Below are 22424 nucleotides of genomic sequence, written 5' to 3'. Positions count from 1 at the left end.
CCATGAACTTGCATGAAGGAATTAAGTCACCATTGAAAACACGCAGGGATTGGTGCTCCAATGCGAGTCAATGGGTCTGGCTTCTGAGTTTGAGTTATTTTAAAGGAAATAAATGGCAAACATTTAGAATGGTTCCATTTTTGCATGTACTCGTTTCTGGGAGACTGTACATTGTCTAAAAAAAGAAACGTTCCAAACTGTTTTTCCTACAAGGACTCCCAGAAGCAGCTCCCGTGTGTCGGCTGTGTTCCTTCAACAGGAGGAGCAGCGCGGAAAAGAGTGAAAGAGATTTATTGTTTGCAAAACCTATGAAAAAAATGCCATTATAAATCAAATCCGTGTTTAACATGATGTCTGCCTCTTTCTACCCCCCTTCCCTGATGTTTGTGGAATGGACAGTGCTGTGAGATGCACTGCCGTTACGGGTTCTGTCCTCTGTCAGGGAGATGAGATGAAGTTAGAAGCTCTAAAACCACGAATGCAGATGACCCGGCTCTTTTGCATAGTGGTTAAGGTGCTCGCTTGCAGTGCGCAGGGTTGCTGGTTACATTGGCAATTCTGTTGAGTAGTGCTGGGTCCTGTTGATCCAATATTGAGTTATTAGTCTCTATATCTGTCTTTATCTGTCTGTGAGTCCGGAGAACTGCTTAGTACTGAAGAGACATCCTCATTCCATTCAAATCATTAGACAAAATGACCTTTCAACCTGGCTGGTCCCACCTCCGCACCCTCTATATTTGTGGGTTAGGTGGGGCCAGTTGAAAAATTGTCACATGATTTGAATGGAATGAGGAAGGCTGTTCAGTCCTGGCAGTTAGGATTTTCCAGACAAACTCAAAGCGAGATTTAGAGACAACTGATAACAACAGAACAACAGAACCCAGAAACATTCTCAAATGAGACAGAAAGAATATAACCTGAGATCAAGACACGTTACAATGCCTGCACTGCAGAAGGTCCTTGGCAAGTGTCATTGCAGTTGGACAAGGAGTTCTCTAGAAAAGTACAACCACTATGGCTTCCATCATATCCTCCAGTGCGGTTATGAATCTCAATATTTCAGTAACGTCCCCTACCACGCTGTCAATTCAAAATCAGAGCTCTCAGTATGATGACAGAGTTGATGACTTCATGTATATCAGCAGCATGTACAGAATGGAATACAATTGAAAGTGGCAGTGAATAGTTTCATGAACACTCGATCTGTGGTATTGGATATAACCATTCCCAACTGTAACGACATAGCTAGATGTCATTGGGTAAGCAAATGAGGCGTCAGGATCAGGGTGTGTTAAAATGACTGATTAATTGGATGCAGAATAACTTCCTGTGTTCTCAAGACATGTGTACAAATGTGAGCGTGACACACAGATCCAGACACCTCCACATAGCCCTGCAATCTGATACTGCCAATATCTTCTGCTAAATAAACTTCATTACCAGCCAGGGATATGAGTTAGACACAGGCAGAGGCAAGTGCTGGGCTGGGAAAGAAACTCTCCTCAAAGGGCTGCAGCTTCTCCACTTTCCCAGCCTCACTTACCTGAGGATGTTTCTTATCAGACACCTCTGTGTTTGAAAGGCATCCGATAACAACCCTTCTGGCAAGTAGTGGATACTATTTTCGACTTTGCTATCACACCTAGAGGAAAGAATGCCTTTGGGATCCCGTTATTGCCACTGTGACGTCACTGGCTGTCTGCACTGACTGAAGATCATGAAGGAAGGGTATAGTTAGCATACTGCGGTATCCTTCTACTGATGACTGTCTCATCCCATTGTAGCTGCCATTGTACTACCACAGTGCCTTAGCACTAAATTATTATTATTATTTATTTCTCTCTTAACAGACGCCCACATCCAGGGCGACTTACAATTGTTACAAGATATAACATTATTTTTCCATACAATTACCCATTTATACAGTTTGATTTTTACTGGAGCAATCTAGGTAAAGTACCTTGCTCAAGGGTACAGCAGCAGTGTCCCCCCCACCTGGGATTGAACCCACGACCCTCCGGTCAAGAGTCCAGAGCCCTAACCACTACTCCACACTGCTGCCCAGAATACTGCCTGCACAATAAACATTTATCAAAACAAAAACCAAATGAGAATTGGAAAAGTTGTGTACGTTTATATCCATTGTATTTGTTATTATTCTTTTTTTTTTTAAGAAGCTGGCAGACGAAGAGTTCAGTGCCTCAGCATTCTGTCATGCGACCAGTCTGTCAAATAACACCAGTACAGTATTTAAGACACGAAGTCACATTCTGCCACAGTTATTTAAACATGTTTGAATTCAGCCAACTCCGTATCGATTAACGCGCCTTGAACTCCAAACCAGAGACAGCGAGGAGCGATTCATTGTGGCAGATCAATACACCCTGAAGCAAACACGACCTAACTCCGTTATTAACAAATAAAAACGCCGTGGACAGACACCTTCATGTCAAACTCTCAGACCTTTCACTTCCCGCCTCTACAAGAGATTTGTATTACGATTAACGATAGACTATTTAGCTTATATTGCGAAAACCTACCAATTTTGTAGTATTAGGTGTATTCAAAATATATTTAAGCATTTAAGCATATAAAAATGTGATTATTACATACAAATAACAATTCTGCTGATTGTAAGTTTAATGTATGATGTACACACGTTAAATATGAAGTATGCATTATTTGCTGGTGCTTGTTTTAAGTAGGAGAAGCGAAGCGTTTCCACGTCTCTCTTGACGGACAGTCGCCGCCAGCACTGTACCGTGGTGCTGATGCGGGGTATGCTGCTGCAAACGGGACCGAACACTGCAGGTGAAATGTCGACTGTCCACAACCGGGGTACAAAATAAGGAAAGAAAAATACATTCTCTGATTTTTATCCACGATACAGCCGATAAAAATGAAACGGTTTAAATATTACGATATAAAAACAACATATCTTATCATGCATTATATAAAACAACAATATATAAATATGTGTTTTATTTTCTATATGTGTTGCATTTCACGCACTTATGTATTTCTGCTATGCCGTATTTACCAGTACAATATTATTACAGAATTTGGATTATAATTTGGAAATCATCCCCAAACTGTACATACAAAGAAACGCTGTTAAAAACTACAGTTCCCGAAAATTCAAATACGCAATACAGAATTTTGGCATTTCCTTTATTGTTCCACCTGAGGAGCCAGTTTCAACGGGGTTCAAATCCTAAAATACCCCCTACTGAAACAGTGCAAGTGCTGCGTGGTATAGTACAGTAAAAATACTCACCTGTTACTTTAATTAGCTGTGACACCCAACTTAAAGCGAGCAGCCCGGCGCACCAACAGCACAGACGCTTAAGCAACCCCCGCTGCCTCTTCTTAAAAATATTATTCATTTCGGCTTCAGTTGTTTCCAGACATCTTTAGAACACTCTCCCGGTTTGCCTGCTTAATTGTTATTCGATGGACTGAAGCTCTACAGCAGCCCCATACTCGAGTCTGCCTCCCTGTGCCTCTCTCGCTGTCTCCCCCATGCACAGAAGCAGCGGATTGTCTGCCTGCCCGGGTGGGTAGCCTGTGATGTTAGTACATACTGCTGGGGGAAGCGTTGTCATTGACTCAAAGCGACCGCTAGGAGACTACACGCGTTCCCGTTTGAGCACCCCTGTCTCTCTCGCTTTGAAGAGGCGAGCAGGCTGAGCGCTGCGGGAGGGGGATAGCTAATGAAAGGGGTGGGTTTTCAGGGTCCAGAGGCACTCCTTGCAGAAAGGAAGACTTTTTTTTGAAAATAATATATAATAATTGAAAACAGACATGTATGTATTTATTTATTTACTTACAACTACTCTGGGTGAGGGAGGGAGCACTCTCCTGGACTGGAGGGAGCACCCTTTCTCTTAGGGGGTGAGGGAGGGAGCAGTTCAGTCTCCATGCCTCAAGCCTGCCCTGGACTGGAGGGAGCACCCTTTCTCTTAGGGGGATGAGGGAGGGAGGGAGCAGTTCAGTCTCCATGCCTCAAGCCTGCCCTGGACTGGAAGGAGCACCTGACCTGATCTGACTAGATCATCCTCTGTTTAAAAAAAAACATGCAAAAGGTTTTAGAACATAAGAACAAAAGAAAGTTTACAAACGAGAGGAGGCCATTCGGCCCATGTTGCTCGTTTAGTAGTAGTTTATTGATCCCAGAATCTCATCAAGCAGCTTCATGAAGGATCCCAGGGTGTCGGCTTCAACAACATTACTGGGGAGTTGGTTCCAGACCATCACAATTCTCTTTGTAAAAAAAGTGCCTCCTATTTTCTGTTCTGAATGCCCCTTTATCTCAGCTCCATTTGTGACCCCTGGTCCTTGTTTCTTTTTTTCAGGTTGAAAAATTCCCCTGGGTCGACATTGTCTATACCTTTTAGAATTTAGAATGCTTGAATAAGATCACAGCATAGTTTTCTTTGTTCAAGACTGAACAGATTAAATTATTTTAGCATGTCTGCATACGACATGCCTTTTAAACCCGGGATAATTCTGGTTGCTCTTCTTTGCACTCTTTCTAGAGCAGCAATATCCTTTTTGTAATGAGGTGACCAGAACTGAACACAATATATCTTTTAAACAGTAATCTGTCCCACAAGCACTCACATACTCTAAGATCTACTTACTATCAATGCAGATGAATTTTCTCTTCATCTTACCCTAAACAATTAGTTTCTGGCGAAGGACTGCGAAGGACAACACTGCACTGAATATTGTACCAGTCTTGGGTAAAATAGAGAACAAATGCTTCACCCAGTAATTCAGCATTAATGAGTCATGAGGGAACCACTGAACTTGAGAGGCGGATTGCTCATTAAAATCCTCAGCATATTTTTAAAGAGGAGTGCGTTTTCTATTCAGAGATACCAAGATATTTAGTGAACTTCGTCTGAGTGAAGTTATCCAGCAAAAAACTCCTCATCCCCAGCTGTGCTGCTTTCCTAGAAGAAGGAGAACATTCTAGGGTGCCATTCTACTGGTCAAGTCAGGGATATTTATTAAGTAAATGGTCTGATTAAGGAAAAACAGGCAATAAAATTATTGAATATAATTTTATTGCTAATGAAGTCCAATCAAAGACTCTCCTAATACAAAAATAAATACATAAACAAAACCCGTCTCTGTGTCTGAGCGCTTAACTAAACTGGAGGTCATTTGTAGAGAGGAGGGCTAATTCCTTCTCCCCTCTGTATACAACACATCCTTATTCACTTTCGTTCCAAAAACAAACAGTGTTTTCAAATCAGCCCAGCAGCAGACAATCAACCTGTTGTCAATGCTGCCCTTACATACAGACCTTTCCTGATTACAGCACAATCAGCTATTGACAATTAGTCTCACCCCAACAGGCTACTGGACTGTTGCATTCTGGGAGATGTCATTTTCAGTCTGCTAGAAGTGACAGCAGATCTCCTCTCATCTACTCTTGTGTAGATCTCTTTAAAAAGAATACAGACTTCTGGTGATACGAGACCAAAGTACTTTACCCAGTCTTTAATACATGGGTTAATATAGTTATATTGTTTATCTATTACATATGATATTGTATCATACATATTTGAAAATCTACATTGTATTATAGAGTGCAAAGAAGAGCGACCAGAATTATCCCGGGTTTAAAAGGCATGTCGTATGCAGACAGGCTAAAAGAATTGAATCTATTCAGTCTTGAACAAAGAAGACTACGCGGCGATCTGATTCAAACATTCAAAATTCTAAAAGGTATAGACAATGTGGACTCAAGGGACTTTTTCTAACTGAAAAAAGAAACAAGGACCAGGGGTCACAAATGGAGATTAGATAAAGGGGTATTCAGAACAGAAAATAGGAGGCACTTTTTTACACAGAGAATTGTGAGGGTCTGGAACCAACTCCCCAGTAATGTTGTTGAAGCTGACACCCTGGGATCCTTCAAGAAGCTGCTTGATGAGATTCTGGGATCAATAAGCTACTAACAACCAAACCAGCTAGATGGGCTGAATGGCCTCCTCTCGTTTGTAAACTTTCTTATGTTCTTAAAATATCTATTGTAAATGACGTTGTTTTTTATAGTAATTCACAATATTCAATAGGTCATATTTAGTAGTCACAGTTATTACCACAAACAGGATCATGTTTTATTCGGTAATTTCTATTTTCAAATGGCTCTCAGAAAGCCCTGTTTTAATTTCACATGCGTGACAGTGCTGCGGATTAAAACCATGCCCGATATTTCAATTAACACGATTCTATATTCCTCCGAGATAATTGTTGACGTCATGCTAACTCAACGCCTCTGCCAATTCCTGTCAGCGCGGCTGCGCAGTGAAATGAATTCCCTCAGCCTGTGAGAAAACTGCGCCTCCCGTGTCGTGATTATTGATATAAACAGGCTCGCCTGGGTAACAGCTATGAAAGAGGAGCGCAGGCTCGCACCGGGGAACAGACAGAAGAGCTCTCAAGGGAAGCAAGCACCGCAAAGACATTGGGGGGGGTGCTGTACGTCACATCTGTTGCTGCGTGTTGGTAGAGGCTGTTTCGTAACTTTGGTGGAGACGAGTTCCCATCAGAGAATTTGATGCCAGCGAGTCTGCTCAATTGTGCAATTTAGCTCATTTAAGGTCATTTTTTTCTACATCCATCTTTTTTTATGCGAGCGCTGTCTTTAACAACACCATCTTTTCATTTTCATATTCATATAATGCTGAACAGCACACTGAAGACCAAAGATGATTAAAGAGGATTATACATTATTCAAAGTACGAGAAATTACCTTAAAATGAGTACACAGGATTTGACAGAATATTAAGAATGTGTCCGTAGACAGGTTCTATAAATCTACCCGAGCAGGTCCGTGGACCCATACAGAGCCGTTGTTGTCATTAAAGGACGGGATATTTTGTCATTTTTAACTGGCTATCCCTGTTATTGAACTATACTGTTATGATAACTCCCTCAAATTGTGTTAAGTTGAAATGTAATACATCAAATTACATAAATATAGCTTCTGATTTGTTCACAGAAAATGTAATTTGGTATTTAATAATGGGTTAAAGGTGGAACAAATATCTAATAGTAAATATCTCATTTTTAGCCGTCATTCTCATCTTATACACCCTCGTCCTTTGGGGGAAATCGCTGAATAACTGCTGGCAATGAAAAAATTATCCAGACGCTCTTTTTATATGTAGGATTTCTATCTGAAGGTTGTACGCTGCTGCCCCCACTGGACACAAATGCGCACTGCAGTCAAGGATTGGACTGTGAATTCGAATGATGAATAAATACAGAATGACTTGGTTGGGCATTTGTTCCTGTTGACTGTCCAGTTTGTTTACATTCCTTAAGCTGGTTTGAGCTGCAGGCACACACGCCCCCTCCCTCCTTGAAGCTTTGAGGCCATCTGGAAATATTTTACTATTTAAAAAATACCTATTTTTATTTTAATTTCAAAGATGTTTTTAATTTTTGAATAAATATAACATGTATGTGCTAACAAGGGGATTATGTTAGGGTTAGGGTCAGGATGAAGTTAACCATGCCACTGATAATCATTGCTGCAGTTACTCTAGGAAGCTGTGTGGTCCAGTGGTTAAAGAAAAGGGCTTGTAACCAGAAGGTCCCCGGTTCGAATCCCACCTCAGCCACTGACTCATTGTGTGACCCTGAGCAAGTCACTTAACCTCCTTGTGCTCCGTCTTTCAGGTGAGATGTAGTTGTAAGTGACTCTGCAGCTGATGCATAGTTCACACACCCTAGTCTCTGTAAGTCGCCTTGGATAAAGGCGTCTGCTAAATAAACAAATTATAATAATAAGGGGCTTGTTACAACAGGGTTCCTGGTTCAAACCCACTCAGCCACCGACTCACTGTGTGTGACCCTGAGCAAGTCACTTAACCTCCTTCGGATGAGACGTAAAACCGAGGTCCTATTGGAAGTGACTCTGCAGCAGTGTTTGTGATGCACGGTTCACCCCCTTGTCTCTGTGAGTCACTTTAGGTATAAGCTTCTGCTAAATGACTAATTAATGCAAATGGTAATTTTGCAGTTTCTCCCCATGGCTATACTGTGCATTTACCATGTTTTTGTAATATGCTTTACCATACCTCTGTGCTTTACAATGCTTCCCTATGCTTTACCAGACCTCTCTGTGCTTTACAATGCTTCCCTATGCTTTACCATACCTCTGTGCTTTACAATGCTTCCCTATGCTTTACCACACCTCTCTGTGCTTTACAATGCTTCCCTGTGCTTTACCAGACCTCTCTGTGCTTTACAATGCTTTCCTATGCTTTACCATACCTCTCTGTGCTTTACAATGCTTCCCTATGGTTTACCAGACCTCTCTGTGCTTTACAATGCTTCCCTATGCTTTACCATACCTCTCTGTGCTTTACAATGCTTCCCTATGGTTTACCAGACCTCTCTGTGCTTTACAATGCTTCCCTATGGTTTACCAGACCTCTCTGTGCTTTACAATGCTTCCCTATGGTTTACCAGACCTCTCTGTGCTTTACAATGCTTCCCTATGCTTTACCAGACCTATCTGTGCTTTACAATGCTTCCCTATGCTTTACCAGACCTCTCTGTGCTTTACAATGCTTCCCTATGGTTTACCAGACCTCTCTGTGCTTTACAATGCTTCCCTATGCTTTACCAGACCTCTCTGTGCTTTACAATGCTTCCCTATGCTTTACCATACTTCTCTGTGCTTTACAATGCTTCCCTATGCTTTACCACACCTCTCTGTGCTTTACAATGCTTCCCTTTGGTTTACCAGACCTCTCTGTGCTTTACAATGCTTCCCTATGCTTTACCAGACCTATCTGTGCTTTACAATGCTTCCCTATGCTTTACCAGACCTATCTGTGCTTTACAATGCTTCCCTATGCTTTACCAGACCTATCTGTGCTTTACAATGCTTCCCTATGCTTTACCACACCTCTCTGTGCTTTACAATGCTTTCACTGTGCTCTATTACACTTTTCTGTGCTTTTACTATGGGACGCTTTTATAAGGGTACAGGATCAAGTAGCAGCACCAATTGTTTGAATGTGGATGCAGACAGCAGGTAGGACACAATGTAAACAGGCAAGAGGATTACTGCATTGATAGTTCCTTTGTGAAAACACAGGGGATAACAAGTTGTTGCCAATCAATTACACACATTTCTAGCTCTTAATAGCGCACATGAAACATGTCAGTCTGGTTTTCGTGCTGCACATAGTACTGAGACAGCCCTTGTCAGAGTTGTGAATGATCTGGTGATAAGCTCTGAGTCGGGCTTTCCATCCAAATTCAAATTCAAATTTAAAGGTGCTTTATTGGCATGACCATTATTCACAGTATTGCCAAAGCAATGCATACACAGTACATCATCTGAACATTAAATAGACAATAACACTGATGAGAATAATAATGATAATAATAATGGTAAACAAATATAAATAATAACCACGTTATTAATAATTTAACAATAACAACAGTGAAATATAACAAGATTTGAACTAATGTAGAGTGCTCACTATTTTTCCCTCAGGCTGTGACAGGTGGCTGTGTACTGGGCTGCCAGTTGGACACAGCTGGACTCCTCTCCGAGGAGGATTGGGAGTTTTTGAGAGTCTGGCAGGTCTGGGAATGTTTTGTAGAGATGTTTTATTTGTGGGAAGAAAGTTTCCCTTATTTCTGTGTATTTTGTACACTGCAGTAGAAAGTGCATCTCTGTCTCTACTTGTTGGAGTTGACAGTGATGACACAGCCGGTCCTCTTTGGGCAGCCAGGTGTGCCTGTGTCGGCCTGTTTCTATGGCCAGGCTGTGCTCACTGAGCCTGTATTTGGTTAGGGTCTGCCTCTGCTTGCTGTCTTTCACCCTGCTCAGGTATTCAGCCAGGGTGTAGTGTCTTTTTAGGGCCCGATAGCACTCTAATTTGCTTTGTGTTTTTGTGTGTGTGTCCCAATAGGTGAGGTAGTTTTGTTTGTGTTGTGTCATCCATCTGAATTCTCCTCACTCTAAGTGCTGCTTTTGATACTGTGGACCACTCCATTGCATTGAATGGTCTAGAAAGCTCAGTGGGGTTGTCAGAATGTGTTACTGTTGAATTCTGATAAAACAGAGGTTATGCTGTTGGGCTCTCAGAACCAACTAACACATGTGGGATTACATGAGTTAGACTTCAGCAGGCTCTGATCAGAACTAAAACTGGAAATGAGAAATGTGGGGCTCATCCATTACCCTGGTCTATCATTCAAGATGCATATTAGGAACGTTACTGAAGTATCCTTTTACCATCTGAGAAATATAGCTGATCCTAGACCTATTATTTCTGTATCTGATGCTGAAAGACTAATGCATGGCTTTGTTTCATCTTGAATTGAAATTGTAATGCACTTTTCTCTGGTATCCCAAAATGTGTGGTTGTCGCTTACAGCTCATTCAGAACACTGCTGCTAGAACATTAAAAGCAGGCAAAGTGTATTACCCCTGTTTTGGCCTCTGTGCACTGGCTCCCTGTGCAGTTTAGAATTGAATTTAAGACTTTGCTTTTAACTTATAAGCCCCTGAATGGATTAACATCCAGTTACTGACAGGAATTATTGACCCTGTATCTTCCTAACCGCACAATTAGATCGCAGGATGCAGGGCTGCTGGTGATTCCAGGGTGAATACCAATAACACAGGAGGAAAGGCCTTTTCTTGTGACGCTCCGAAATTCTGGAATGCTCTGACTTCTGGGAGGGAAGCTGGGACTTTTTTGTCCTTTTTTAAATTCTAATTTAATTACATTTTCATTTTAGATTCTTAATTGTTCTATTTCTACAGACTTTTTTAAAGTTCTGTTTTATCATGTATAAAGGAGGACTGGAAAGCAAAGTTTTAGACTCCCAGCCTCCCTATTTTCTTAATTGGTCAACACTAATATGTTTTCCAGGTCTTTTACCAGTGATGATTGTGGCTCTCCAGGACCAGGGTTGTCCACCCGTGAACTAGGTGTGTGCATGTTTGTGTGTGTGCGTGTGTGTGCATGTTTGTGTGTGTGCGTGTGTGTATATGTGTGTGCATGTTTGTGTGTGTGGGGGGGGGGGGGGGGTATGTACATTAGGCATATCCATGAGAAAATATTTAAAATGTTTATAGAATTCTAATTTTAATGGTAAGATTTTCTTTATGTATATTTTATTGTGTAAATAAATTCGTTTTTTATTCTAATTATTTTTTAAAAGGGTCTCATGTTTATTTACTCGATTTGAAGAATGTATTTATAGGATCTATCCATATTTCATTTTGTGTAAAACAATTAATACTGTAAAAAGGAACGCAATAAAATCAATCAAACTGAATGAAAAGCTTGGTTTTTCCTGTAGCAGTACTGGTGAGCACCACCAGGGGGCAATGGGAGATGAGAGAAAAAAATAGAAAACCTCAACGGTGAGAAGACTGCAGAGCAGACAGGATAGTAACGGTGATTATTATTAGTATATAAAAATGTATTGTATATTTATAATAGGTTATATTGAATTCCATGTATTACATATATATATATATATATATATATATATATATATATATATATATATATATATATATATATATATATATATGTACATGGGCATTTTTTGTTGAAATTATGTTGAAAAAGTGGCCAAGTTAATATTTAAAACATATTTATATTTAAAAATACATGGTGTATATATATATATATATATATATGTATGTATTTGGTCAGATTTTTTTGTGGGTTGTAGTAGTATATAGAGGGAGTCAGAGAGAAAAAATGACACCAAAGTTTGGTGCTTCTTTCATTTGTTTGGTGTGCAAGGTAATCAAACATGCAATCTTCAGGTGTGAAAAAGTTATTTCCCCCCCTAGTTAACTCAACCCAATTAAAGGGATAATTAGAGTCAGCTGTTTGAGTACGTTGGTTAACAACCAGGCCTGATTTGGGCCAGCCCTGCCCAATATAAATCTGACTAACTTTGACCCTTACTATCAGAGTGAAGTTGTCAGCACACAGGTTCTAGAGGCACATCATGCCACGAACAAAAGAAATTCCTGAAGACCTCCAGAAAAAAAGTTGTTGATGCCTATCAGTCTGGAAAGGGTTACAAAGCCATTTCTAAGGCTCTGGGGCTCCACCGAACCACAGTCAGAGCCATATTGTCCAAATGGAGAAAGTTTGGGACAGTAGTGAATCTTCCCAGGAGTGGCCGTCCTGCCAAAATCTCTCCAAGAGCAAGGCGTAAAATCATCCAGGAAGTCACAAAAATCCCTAGAACAACATCCAGGGATATGCAGGTCTCTCTCGCCTCGGCTAAGGTCAGTGTTCATGACTCCACCATCAGAAAGACACTGGGCAAAAATGGGATTCATGGCAGAGTAGCAAGGTGGAAACCATTGCTCACTAAGAAGAACATGAATGCTCGTCTCAAGTTTGCCAAAAAGCACCTGGATGATCCTCAAGAGTTCTGGAACAATGTTCTATGGACAGATGAGCCAAAAGTGGAACTTTTTGGCCGACATGGGCCCCGTTATGTCTGGCGAAAACCAAACACTGCATTCCACAGTAAGAACCTCATATCAACGGTCAAGCATGGTGGTGGTAGTGTCATGGTTTGGGGATGCTTTGCTGCATCAGGACCTGGGCGCCTTGCCATCATTGAAGGAACCATGAATTCTGCTCTGCATCAGAGAATTCTACAGGAGAATGTCAGGCCATCCGTCCGTGAGCTGAAGCTGAAGCGCAGCTGGGTCATGCAGCAAGACAATGATCCGAAACACACAAGCAAGTCTACATCAGAATATTTGAAGGACAAGAAATTTAAAGTTTTGGAATGGCCTAGTCAAAGTCCAGACCTAAACCCCATTGAGATGTTGTGGCAGGACCTGAAACGAGCAGTTCATGCTCGAAAACCCACTAATGTCACTGAGTTGAAGCAGTTCTGCATGGAGGAGTGGGCCAAAATTCCTCCACGTCGCTGTGAGAGGCTAATCAATAACTACAGGAAGCGTTTGGTTGCAGTTATTGCTGCTAAAGGTGACGTAACCAGTTATTGAGTCTAAGGGGGCGATTACTTTTTCACACGAGGGCACTGGGTGTTGCGTAACTTTCTTTAATTAATAAATGAAATATGTATCAAATTTTTGTGTTATTTGTTCACTCAGGATCCCTGTTATCTAATATTAGGTTTTGGTTGAAGATCTGATAACATTCAGTGTCAAAAATATGCAAAAATGCAGAAAATCAGACAGGGTGCAAATACTTTTTCACGGCACTGTATGTATATATATATATATAGATATATAGATAGATAGATAGATAGATAGTGGAAGGGCACCCCTAGTGGTTGGAAAGTAGGTAGGGAATAGTTCCTTTAAGTAGGGACCAATGTGTGCGGACAGAGGCAGACAGATGACACCAGAGGTAAAATAAAATGCTACTGCCAACATCCTGCACACTCAGTGCAGCTCCAGAAATTAACAAAATAATACTTTCTCTCTCTCTCTCTCTCTCTCTCTCTCTCTCTCTCTCTCTCTCTCTCTCTCTCTCTCTCTCTCTCTCTCTCTCTCTCTCTCTCTCTCTCTCTCTCTCTATATATATATATATATATATATATAGTGATAGGAAGCATGTGTTTCCATTGTCCTGCACAGGGTTATATATATATATATCTCTGTTTGGAAACCTTGCTTTCAGTTAGTGTTGCACTTCCTGGGTCACCTGGAGGGTGAAATTGTCCCCGCCCCTTCACTCACTTCTTAACTGTCATTAACCAACCAGCTGCTTCCCCTACTGACTCGTTTGTAAAATATTTCAACCTCAAAGACAGTGCTGAGGTGAAAGGACCGAGCTGCCTTTTACCTGTCAAACTGAACCTATATAGTGAATGGAGGTCCACAGCCGTTAAAAGGAGCGTTAGCTAAACTCCTTTAAACTACAATACCCTGTTGCTAGGTAACAGAAGGGGTGGGCGGGGTTAGACCGCTCCAGTCTCCGAGTCTCCCCAGAGGGGGTTGATAGCTGGAGGAAGGAGTTATTCTTTAACCTCGTTTGGGGTCTTCCCCTCTTCTGACCCCAAGCGCTGGGGTCCTGGCTGGGCCATATGGCAGTGCCGGGAGGGGGAGGGGCGAACCGAGGCAGCTTTGTGTAATTAGGACACATTCACTCAGCCAGCAGCTGAGATCTGGCAGCCTGGAGCCTCCATTCATCACACAGCAGACAAGCCAGTGATTTGGAGAGATCTTACCTGCTGATGTTGGGCTGGGTTTGTTTTTAGTTTTTTTGGTTGTGAACCTGCTGTGTGGAAAGCTAAGCCTCTGGCATTATATGGCTTTCATTGCTACAATTATACTGCAGCTTAAGAGTACGATGCTTCTTTGTGGTATATGCAAAAAAGTACTAGAATAAGGGCTGTTATTGAGGATCAGATCCTGAGGATATGGAGGTGTCTGTCTGTTCATCCAACTGTCTGTACAGAATATCACACGTACATTTCACACGTATTCTTGACTCAATCAGAACTACACTGATATTAAATAACCATTATCAAAATAAAAACAGTCATCATTTGAATCTATCTATCTATCTATCTATCTATCTATCTATCTATCTATCTATATATATATATATATATATATATATATATATCCAAAACTTTTGCATCACCTAGAATTTTAGGATTGAGACATGATTTAAAAATAACAACTATATGAACATAATTATGTAATAAAAGAAACTACCAAATGATATTGCAACAGTGTACCGGAAGCTGCAATAGCAGTACAGTATTTCATGTTAGATTTCGAAATGTCAGCAATATGTTAACGTAACATTATTCAGCAGGTTTCATTCAACCTTTCAAAAGCAAAATTAGTTAATTATATAGAGTGAATCAAAAAGTTTGGCCATATATATATATATATATATATGTATATGGACACATACATTGGATGTGACACAATTTTATGTTATGCTAGTGGGCTCACAGAACCAACTAAAAGGAAATGTGGGACTACATGAGCTCGACCCTTGCAGTCTCTCATCAAAACTTAAACTAGAAATTAAGAGTTTGGGGGTCATCTCTGATCCTGATCTCTCATTTGAGACTCATATTAGGGAAGTTACTAAAGTATCTTTTTACCGTTTGAGAAATATAGCCAAACTTAGACCAATTATTTCTGTATCTGATCCGAGACTAATGCATGCCTTTGTTCTGAGCGTTCTATTCTAAGAATCATGACATCATCCACAGAATCTTTGTATAATTCCAAAGTTTACTGCACTGTTTACTTTTCTTTTTAAACAGCTGAATATATATATATATATATATATATATATATATATATATATATATATATATAGATAGATAGATAGATAGATAGAAAGACAGACAGAGAGATAGATAGATAGATAGATAGATAGATAGATAGATAGATAGATAGATAGATATTGATATAGATAGATAGATTGTATTGGTTTACAGTTATTTAATTAATTACATATTTACAAACAACAGCATATGTTTATTGCATTACACTATTTGTTGTTTTCTCAATTAGTTAAGTATTGATTTATATGTTCTCCAGTTTATTTTAATTAGAATTGGAATAATTGTATTTGTAGCCTCTTCTCTTACTAAATTCGCAGCATGGTTTGTGTTATAGTGGGGTTCTTAATAATGCTGAATGGATTAACATAAGTGACAGGCATATAAGCACACTGTAACAGTTTTTCCAGTCTGCGTTTCTTCTTCTCCACGGCTCTGGTCATCCTCTTGTTATATGGTACGGTCAGCAGCTTTACCGTCACACTGACCGCTCTCATTTTGAATGCACTGCCTTGGCATGAGGATGTTTCTGATCTCCTTCAAAGGGGTGCTGACCACGGCTTGAGCCTTTACTGTGCCTCTGACAAGGACTCCTTCTGAGTTAATGTCCCTCCTGATGTGACAATGACTATCGCCAACCACGCTTCTGTTTTGATTTCTGGGAGTTGAACTCTCATGAATCCTGAACTGCAGGGGCTTGTCTGAGGAGTATTTAACAGAGAAAATACTGAACCCGTAGAAATGTATAAAACACACACTGGAAATGTCTTCCGATGTCTCCCAGCTTCCACTGAAGCTGACACCCTGAGATCCTTCAAGAAGCTGCTTGATGAGATTGTGCGTGTGAAACTGACGACCCACACAGTGAGAGAGCTGAGGCTGAAACCCTTTAGCATGTGTTTGTTACCACAGCACAGCATCTTACCTCTTAGCAGCATTATCAGTGTCCCTTCAGTGATATACGAGACAGTGCTGCAGATGCAATGGTGCTGGTCCCTAATCGCTTCATGTTGTGTTGTAGTTCAGTCTCACTCCAGCGGTCCAGCTGCATTCAGACAGAGGGACTTACAGTATGCTATGCATCAGACTAACTGTAGGGCTGTGTTTGAAATATTATCCTAAATTAATGCAAAAGCATGTGAAGAATCAAAAAAGAGGTGCAGAAATGTGAATAAAGCTAATAAGAGAATGGATTTTAAAATGGTTGACACTCCTTCAAATGGGGAAGCAGTAATACTGTGAATACAGCTAATAAGAGGCAAGAGAACTGATTTTTAAAAATGGTTAACACTCCTTTAAGAGGGGAAGCAGTAACAGAGGCTTGGTGGTCCAGTGGTTAAGGAAAGGGTCCTGTTACCACGAGGTTCCTGCTTAAATCCCAGCTTGACCACTGACTCACTGTGTGTGACCCTGAGCAAGTCACTTCACCTCCTTGTGCTCCGTCCTTCGGATGAGACGTAAAACAAACAAGGTCCTATTGGACGTGACTCTGCATCAGCAGTCGTTGATGCGTAGTTCACCCCCTAGTCTCTGTAAGTCGCTTGGGATAAAAGCGTCTGCTAAATGACTCATTAATAATGTTAATATAATAAATAAGAGGGTAGGAAATGTAAAGCACAGGGTTAGATGATGTTATAATGATACATGACTGTATTAGAGGTGTTATGTGCAGTATTACAAATAGGATTTGTTTTGACAGTAGGTATTGCAGTGACCTGACAGCTGACCTGCTGCTTACAGAGCAACAAAAGCTGAGCTACAGACAGGAATGACCTACCTACCCCACCCTGCACTGCCCCACAGCGGTTATCATCCCCAGTGACCACTGACACACACACACTGAGACTCACACACACACTGACATACGCACTAACAATCACACAGACACTGACGCAAACACTCACTGACACACACTGAGACTCACACACACACACTGAGACTCACACACACACTGACACACACACACTGACAATCACACACACACTGACGCACACACTCACTGACACACACTGAGACTCACACACACACACTGAGACTCACACACACACTGACACACACACACTGACAATCACACACACACTGACGCACACACACACACTGAAACACACTGAGACTCACACACACACACACACACACACTGATAATCACACACACTGAGACTCACACACACACTTAATAACACACACTGACATACACACACACACACTGACACACACACACTGACAATCACACACACACTGACGCACACACACACTGACGCACACTGAGACGCACACACACTGACTCACACTGATAATCACACACACTGAGACTCACACACACACTTAATAACACACACACTGATGTACACACACACACTGATGTACACACACACACTGACAATCACACATGCACTGACAATCACGCACACACTGACGCACACACACACTGACACACTGACAATCACACACGCACTTACAATCACACTCACACACACACTCTCTCTCTCTCTCTCTCCGTCTCACACACACGCAGACACTCACCTGTTTAATATCCGTGTCTTTGTATAATTCACATTGGCTATGTTTACAATGACTTCTAGCACTCAGAATGGAACGCTCTTTTTCTAGAAATGTGACATCATCATACTGTACTTTTCTAGATTTTCGAAATGCCTGGAAGGGATAGGCCAGTGCCACTTTGGTTGGTTCCGGATCAAACTGCGAGACAAATTGAAGAATCATCATCTTACTGACACAGAAATACACTTCCTTATCTCCTGTCATCCCATTGCAAATCCCATGTTAAGAAATGCACATCACACAACTTCAGAACAGATATCGCAGAGACAGTGAAACAGTATATGAAAAAATGTCAACCAGGGAAAGGGCACAGCGCTTCCCCACGATTATTAAAAGTACATTCTCAGGAATTTCACAACACATTTCTCTGAATAATCTCAAAACAGGTTGATCTGTTTAAACTGTTTTTGTTTTGTTTAGCAATACACTTTAAAGAGAAGATATAAACACCTCCAGACCGTCGCTGATAAAACCACTGAAACCTCAGCAGCAGCACAATTCAATAAAGCCTCAGTTTGCAGTCCTTAGATCTAGCATCGAAAATACTTCAATACAGAAGTCCTTCTCTAATACTAATTTTATTACTTAGAGCATCTCTTTGAAAATGAATTGATTTGGAGTCAACAGTCATGCATATTTCAGCAGACACATTTTGTTTTACCTTGCATGCAGTTCATATTACAGTACGGCTATTCTAATTAAAGAGGGGATAACCATAAAACAAAGCAAATATTAATAGTACAGAGTTTACAAAATTACAGCTTTAGCACAGAACATGTCTTTATGTATGAGGGAATCTTTTTTTATAAATTTAGAGTGACCAATTATTATTTTTTCTTTTTATTTTTCCCCAATTTGGAATGTTCAATTACGTTTTTTCTCCTCACCGCAGGGAGTCCCCGCACAGCACGGACGTTCTGAGGGCGTGTGAGCATCCTCCGATCTCACAAGCATAAAGCCACAATCGCTTTTCAGTAGAGCAATCCAGAGCAGAAGTGGAGCGGCCTACCGATCCCGGAGAACAGAGATCAGCCCTGCCTCTTATCCAGCACTTTAACTGGATGAGCCGCTCGGGCTGCTGCACTCATCGTGTGCTTCCTGTTTCTGCTGCCCTCATCGTTTGCTTCCTGTTTCTGCTACACTCATCGTTTGCTTCCTGTTTCTGCTGCACTCACCGTGTGCTTCCTGTTTCTGCTGCCCTCATCGTTTGCTTCCTGTTTCTGCTACACTCATCGTGTGCTTCCTGTTTCTGCTACACTCACCGTGTGCTTCCTGTTTCTGCTACACTCATCGTGTGCTTCCTGTTTCTACTACACTCAGCGTGTGCTTCCTGTTTCTGCTGCACTCACCGTGTGCTTCCTGTTTCTGCTACACTCACCGTGTGCTTCCTGTTTCTGCTACACTCACCGTGTGCTTCCTGTTTCTGCTGCACTCATCGTTTGCTTCCTGTTTCTGCTACACTCACCGTGTGCTTCCTGTTTCTACTACACTCAGCGTGTGCTTCCTGTTTCTGCTGCACTCATCGTGTGCTTCCTGTTTCTGCTGCACTCATCGTGTGCTTCCTGTTTCTGCTGCCCTCATCGTTTGCTTCCTGTTTCTGCTACACTCATCGTTTGCTTCCTGTTTCTGCTGCACTCACCGTGTGCTTCCTGTTTCTGCTGCCCTCATCGTTTGCTTCCTGTTTCTGCTACACTCATCGTGTGCTTCCTGTTTCTGCTACACTCACCGTGTGCTTCCTGTTTCTGCTACACTCATCGTGTGCTTCCTGTTTCTACTACACTCAGCGTGTGCTTCCTGTTTCTGCTGCACTCACCGTGTGCTTCCTGTTTCTGCTACACTCACCGTGTGCTTCCTGTTTCTGCTACACTCACCGTGTGCTTCCTGTTTCTGCTGCACTCATCGTTTGCTTCCTGTTTCTGCTACACTCACCGTGTGCTTCCTGTTTCTACTAACTCAGCGTGTGCTTCCTGTTTCTGCTGCACTCATCGTGTGCTTCCTGTTTCTGCTGCACTCATCGTGTGCTTCCTGTTTCTGCTACACTCACCGTGTGCTTCCTGTTTCTGCTGCACTCATCGTGTGCTTCCTGTTTCTGCTACACTCACCGTGTGCTTCCTGTTTCTGCTGCACTCACCGTGTGCTTCCTGTTTCTGGTACACTCACCGTGTGCTTCCTGTTTCTGCTACACTCATCGTGTGCTTCCTGTTTCTGCTACACTCACCGTGTGCTTCCTGTTTCTGCTACACTCACCGTGTGCTTCCTGTTTCTGCTACACTCATCGTGTGCTTCCTGTTTCTGCTACACCTATCGTGTGCTTCCTGTTTCTGCTACACTCATCGTGTGCTTCCTGTTTCTGCTACACTCACCGTGTGCTTCCTGTTTCTGCTACACTCATCGTGTGCTTCCTGTTTCTGCATAGAGCGTTATTTACCAGATTTTCTAACTAATCTTATTTTTCAGGTGTTTTTTTTTAATGACCACTAGGGGTGTGCAGCTGTAATGTCTGCCCCCTCTGCAACTGTGGCACATTGTGAGTAACTGGAAATACACACTTACTGAGGGGACAGAAATTACAGCTGCACCCCTTTGTTGAACAAAGACATTGTGTTGGAATAATCAATCTGAGCAGAAACCGTTATAGGGAACACACAAAACAGGATACTAAACAGGGAGGAAATGCAATATCAAGAACACGCGGGTGAAATGAAATGTACTTGAGCCACCGTGGTTAGTCCTCAGTCTGCTGTCTGTGTCACATGAGCTCCATTTATAAAGCACAGTCATGAATCAGTATCTCAGCACCTTGAACTGACTGGCAAGGCAAGGGCTGCCCGTGGAGCGCAAACCTCACAGTTCAGATCTTGTGCCCAGTGTAACAAACCCGGGTGCACCACATGAGAGCATCTTACCCACTGGAGATCTGTTTGATAAACACAGTGAAGGTGTTTGATGCAGCTTTAATGCAATATAAATACATTTCCAACTGTCGTGTTTATGACCTGCTGCATTACACCTAACGGGAGTGCAAAATATGTTAACCAAGAGATTAACATGCTAATGTCTTTATTAGCAGGGCCCTCTCGTATGGTTTGAGCATCCTTTGTACCTGACATCCTATGCTTTCGGTGTAGCTTTACATACAGATATCACACAAGACTCTTAAAACGCTAGGAATTAAATAGTTTAAATGTATGCTTTGGTATATGAGCCTGCCTTTTCACAATGACCACACTAACTGCGCTGTGTTGTTCAATGGCTAACCCTTTAGTAATACTAAATTATTGTTATTCATTTCTTAGCAGACACCCTTATCCAGGGCGACTTAAATTTGTTACAAGATATTACATTCTTTTTACATACAATTACGTTATTTTTTTACACATTATTTTTGCATACAATTACCCATTTATATAGTTGGGTTTTTACTGGAGCAATCTAGGTAAAGTACCTTGCTCAACGGTACAGCAGCAGTGTCCCCCACCTGGGATTAAACCCACAACACTCCGGTCAAGAGTCCAGAGCCCTAACCACTACTCCACACTGCTGTGTGACATAAACCTGCCAGGCATTCCCTGATGAAAGCACAGCAAACTATAGTGAAGCAGAATTCAGCTATGAATAAGAAAACCACTAAGGTTGTTTGATAAAGACATTTTTAATTATTGATTATCGGCTGTAAATTACCATGATAATCACAATTATCTTAAATCATGATCCTAGTTTTTAGTTCTTCCTCTCTCTCACATTTCGCTGGTTGGCTTTTTAAAACAGAGCCCCTGTTCTCTCCCACAATAGAGGGGTCTGAATTGAAGTTATTTTGCCATGCCCAGTTTAATTGTGATGGTTCTGTACAGGAAGAGAGAGAGGAGCATCTCGGCAGCAGCACCGCTGATCCTTCTCAGCTTCACTGTCAGGAACACGATTACTGCAGAGAACACCAGGAGCCACAATCACTTTCAGTGCAATACATGACACGATACGAAAAGAAATGTACTAAATTCAATGGCAAATCCAATTTCCAGTCAAAACATTTGTCATTGAATTGCTTTCAGTATTTCTAAATTCAGCTCTGTTTTAATAGTCATGGATAAGAAACAATAGAATCTATGACAATCCAAAACAACCTTGGTTGTTTAAGAATGGGCTCAAAATGAGATCTACAAAATGTGTCATGAAAACTCCCTAGGGCTGATTTTATTTTTTTTTTTGCACTTGTGATTCATCAGTAAAGCATATTTAACGGAAGCCATTCACTGTGGGCTTCAAGTCATCGCGTTACCTTTTTTGAGGACATTTTTTTTCTTCAGTTTTGTCTCCACACGCAGACAGACACAGACACAGACACAGACACAGACACATACGCAGGCACACCCAGGCAATGTTTGTGGCTTAATCTCACAACCTTAATCAGCCTTGTGTTAGTCGTAGGACAAGATTAGCTGGAGGTAGGAGAGAGAGAGAGAGAGAGAAAGAGAGAGAGAGAGAGAGAGAGAGAGAGGGGGGGGCATCCTGCTGGTTGTAGCCCAGTTGTCTGAGAGAGAGAGAGGG

At 41.5% G+C, this 22424-nt stretch overlaps 1 protein-coding gene across 1 annotated transcript in view; it reads right to left on the bottom strand.

Moving 5' to 3' along the window:
- LOC117967739 (sodium/potassium/calcium exchanger 3-like) overlaps window positions 1–3621 on the bottom strand; it is a 60130-nt gene extending 56509 nt beyond the window's left edge. The window contains exon 1 of the mRNA XM_059015935.1: window positions 3278–3621. Coding sequence (XP_058871918.1) covers window positions 3278–3386 — 109 coding nt within the window. The 5' untranslated portion in view covers window positions 3387–3621. The remainder of the gene's footprint in view (window positions 1–3277) is intronic.
- Window positions 3622–22424: the final 18803 nt, after the last annotated feature.

This window comes from Acipenser ruthenus, chromosome 51 (assembly GCF_902713425.1).
Source record: "Acipenser ruthenus chromosome 51, fAciRut3.2 maternal haplotype, whole genome shotgun sequence".
Lineage (NCBI taxonomy): Eukaryota > Metazoa > Chordata > Actinopteri > Acipenseriformes > Acipenseridae > Acipenser > Acipenser ruthenus.
The sequence above is the reverse complement of the archived record's forward strand: the minus strand, read 5'-3'. Positions and strand labels throughout refer to the sequence as shown.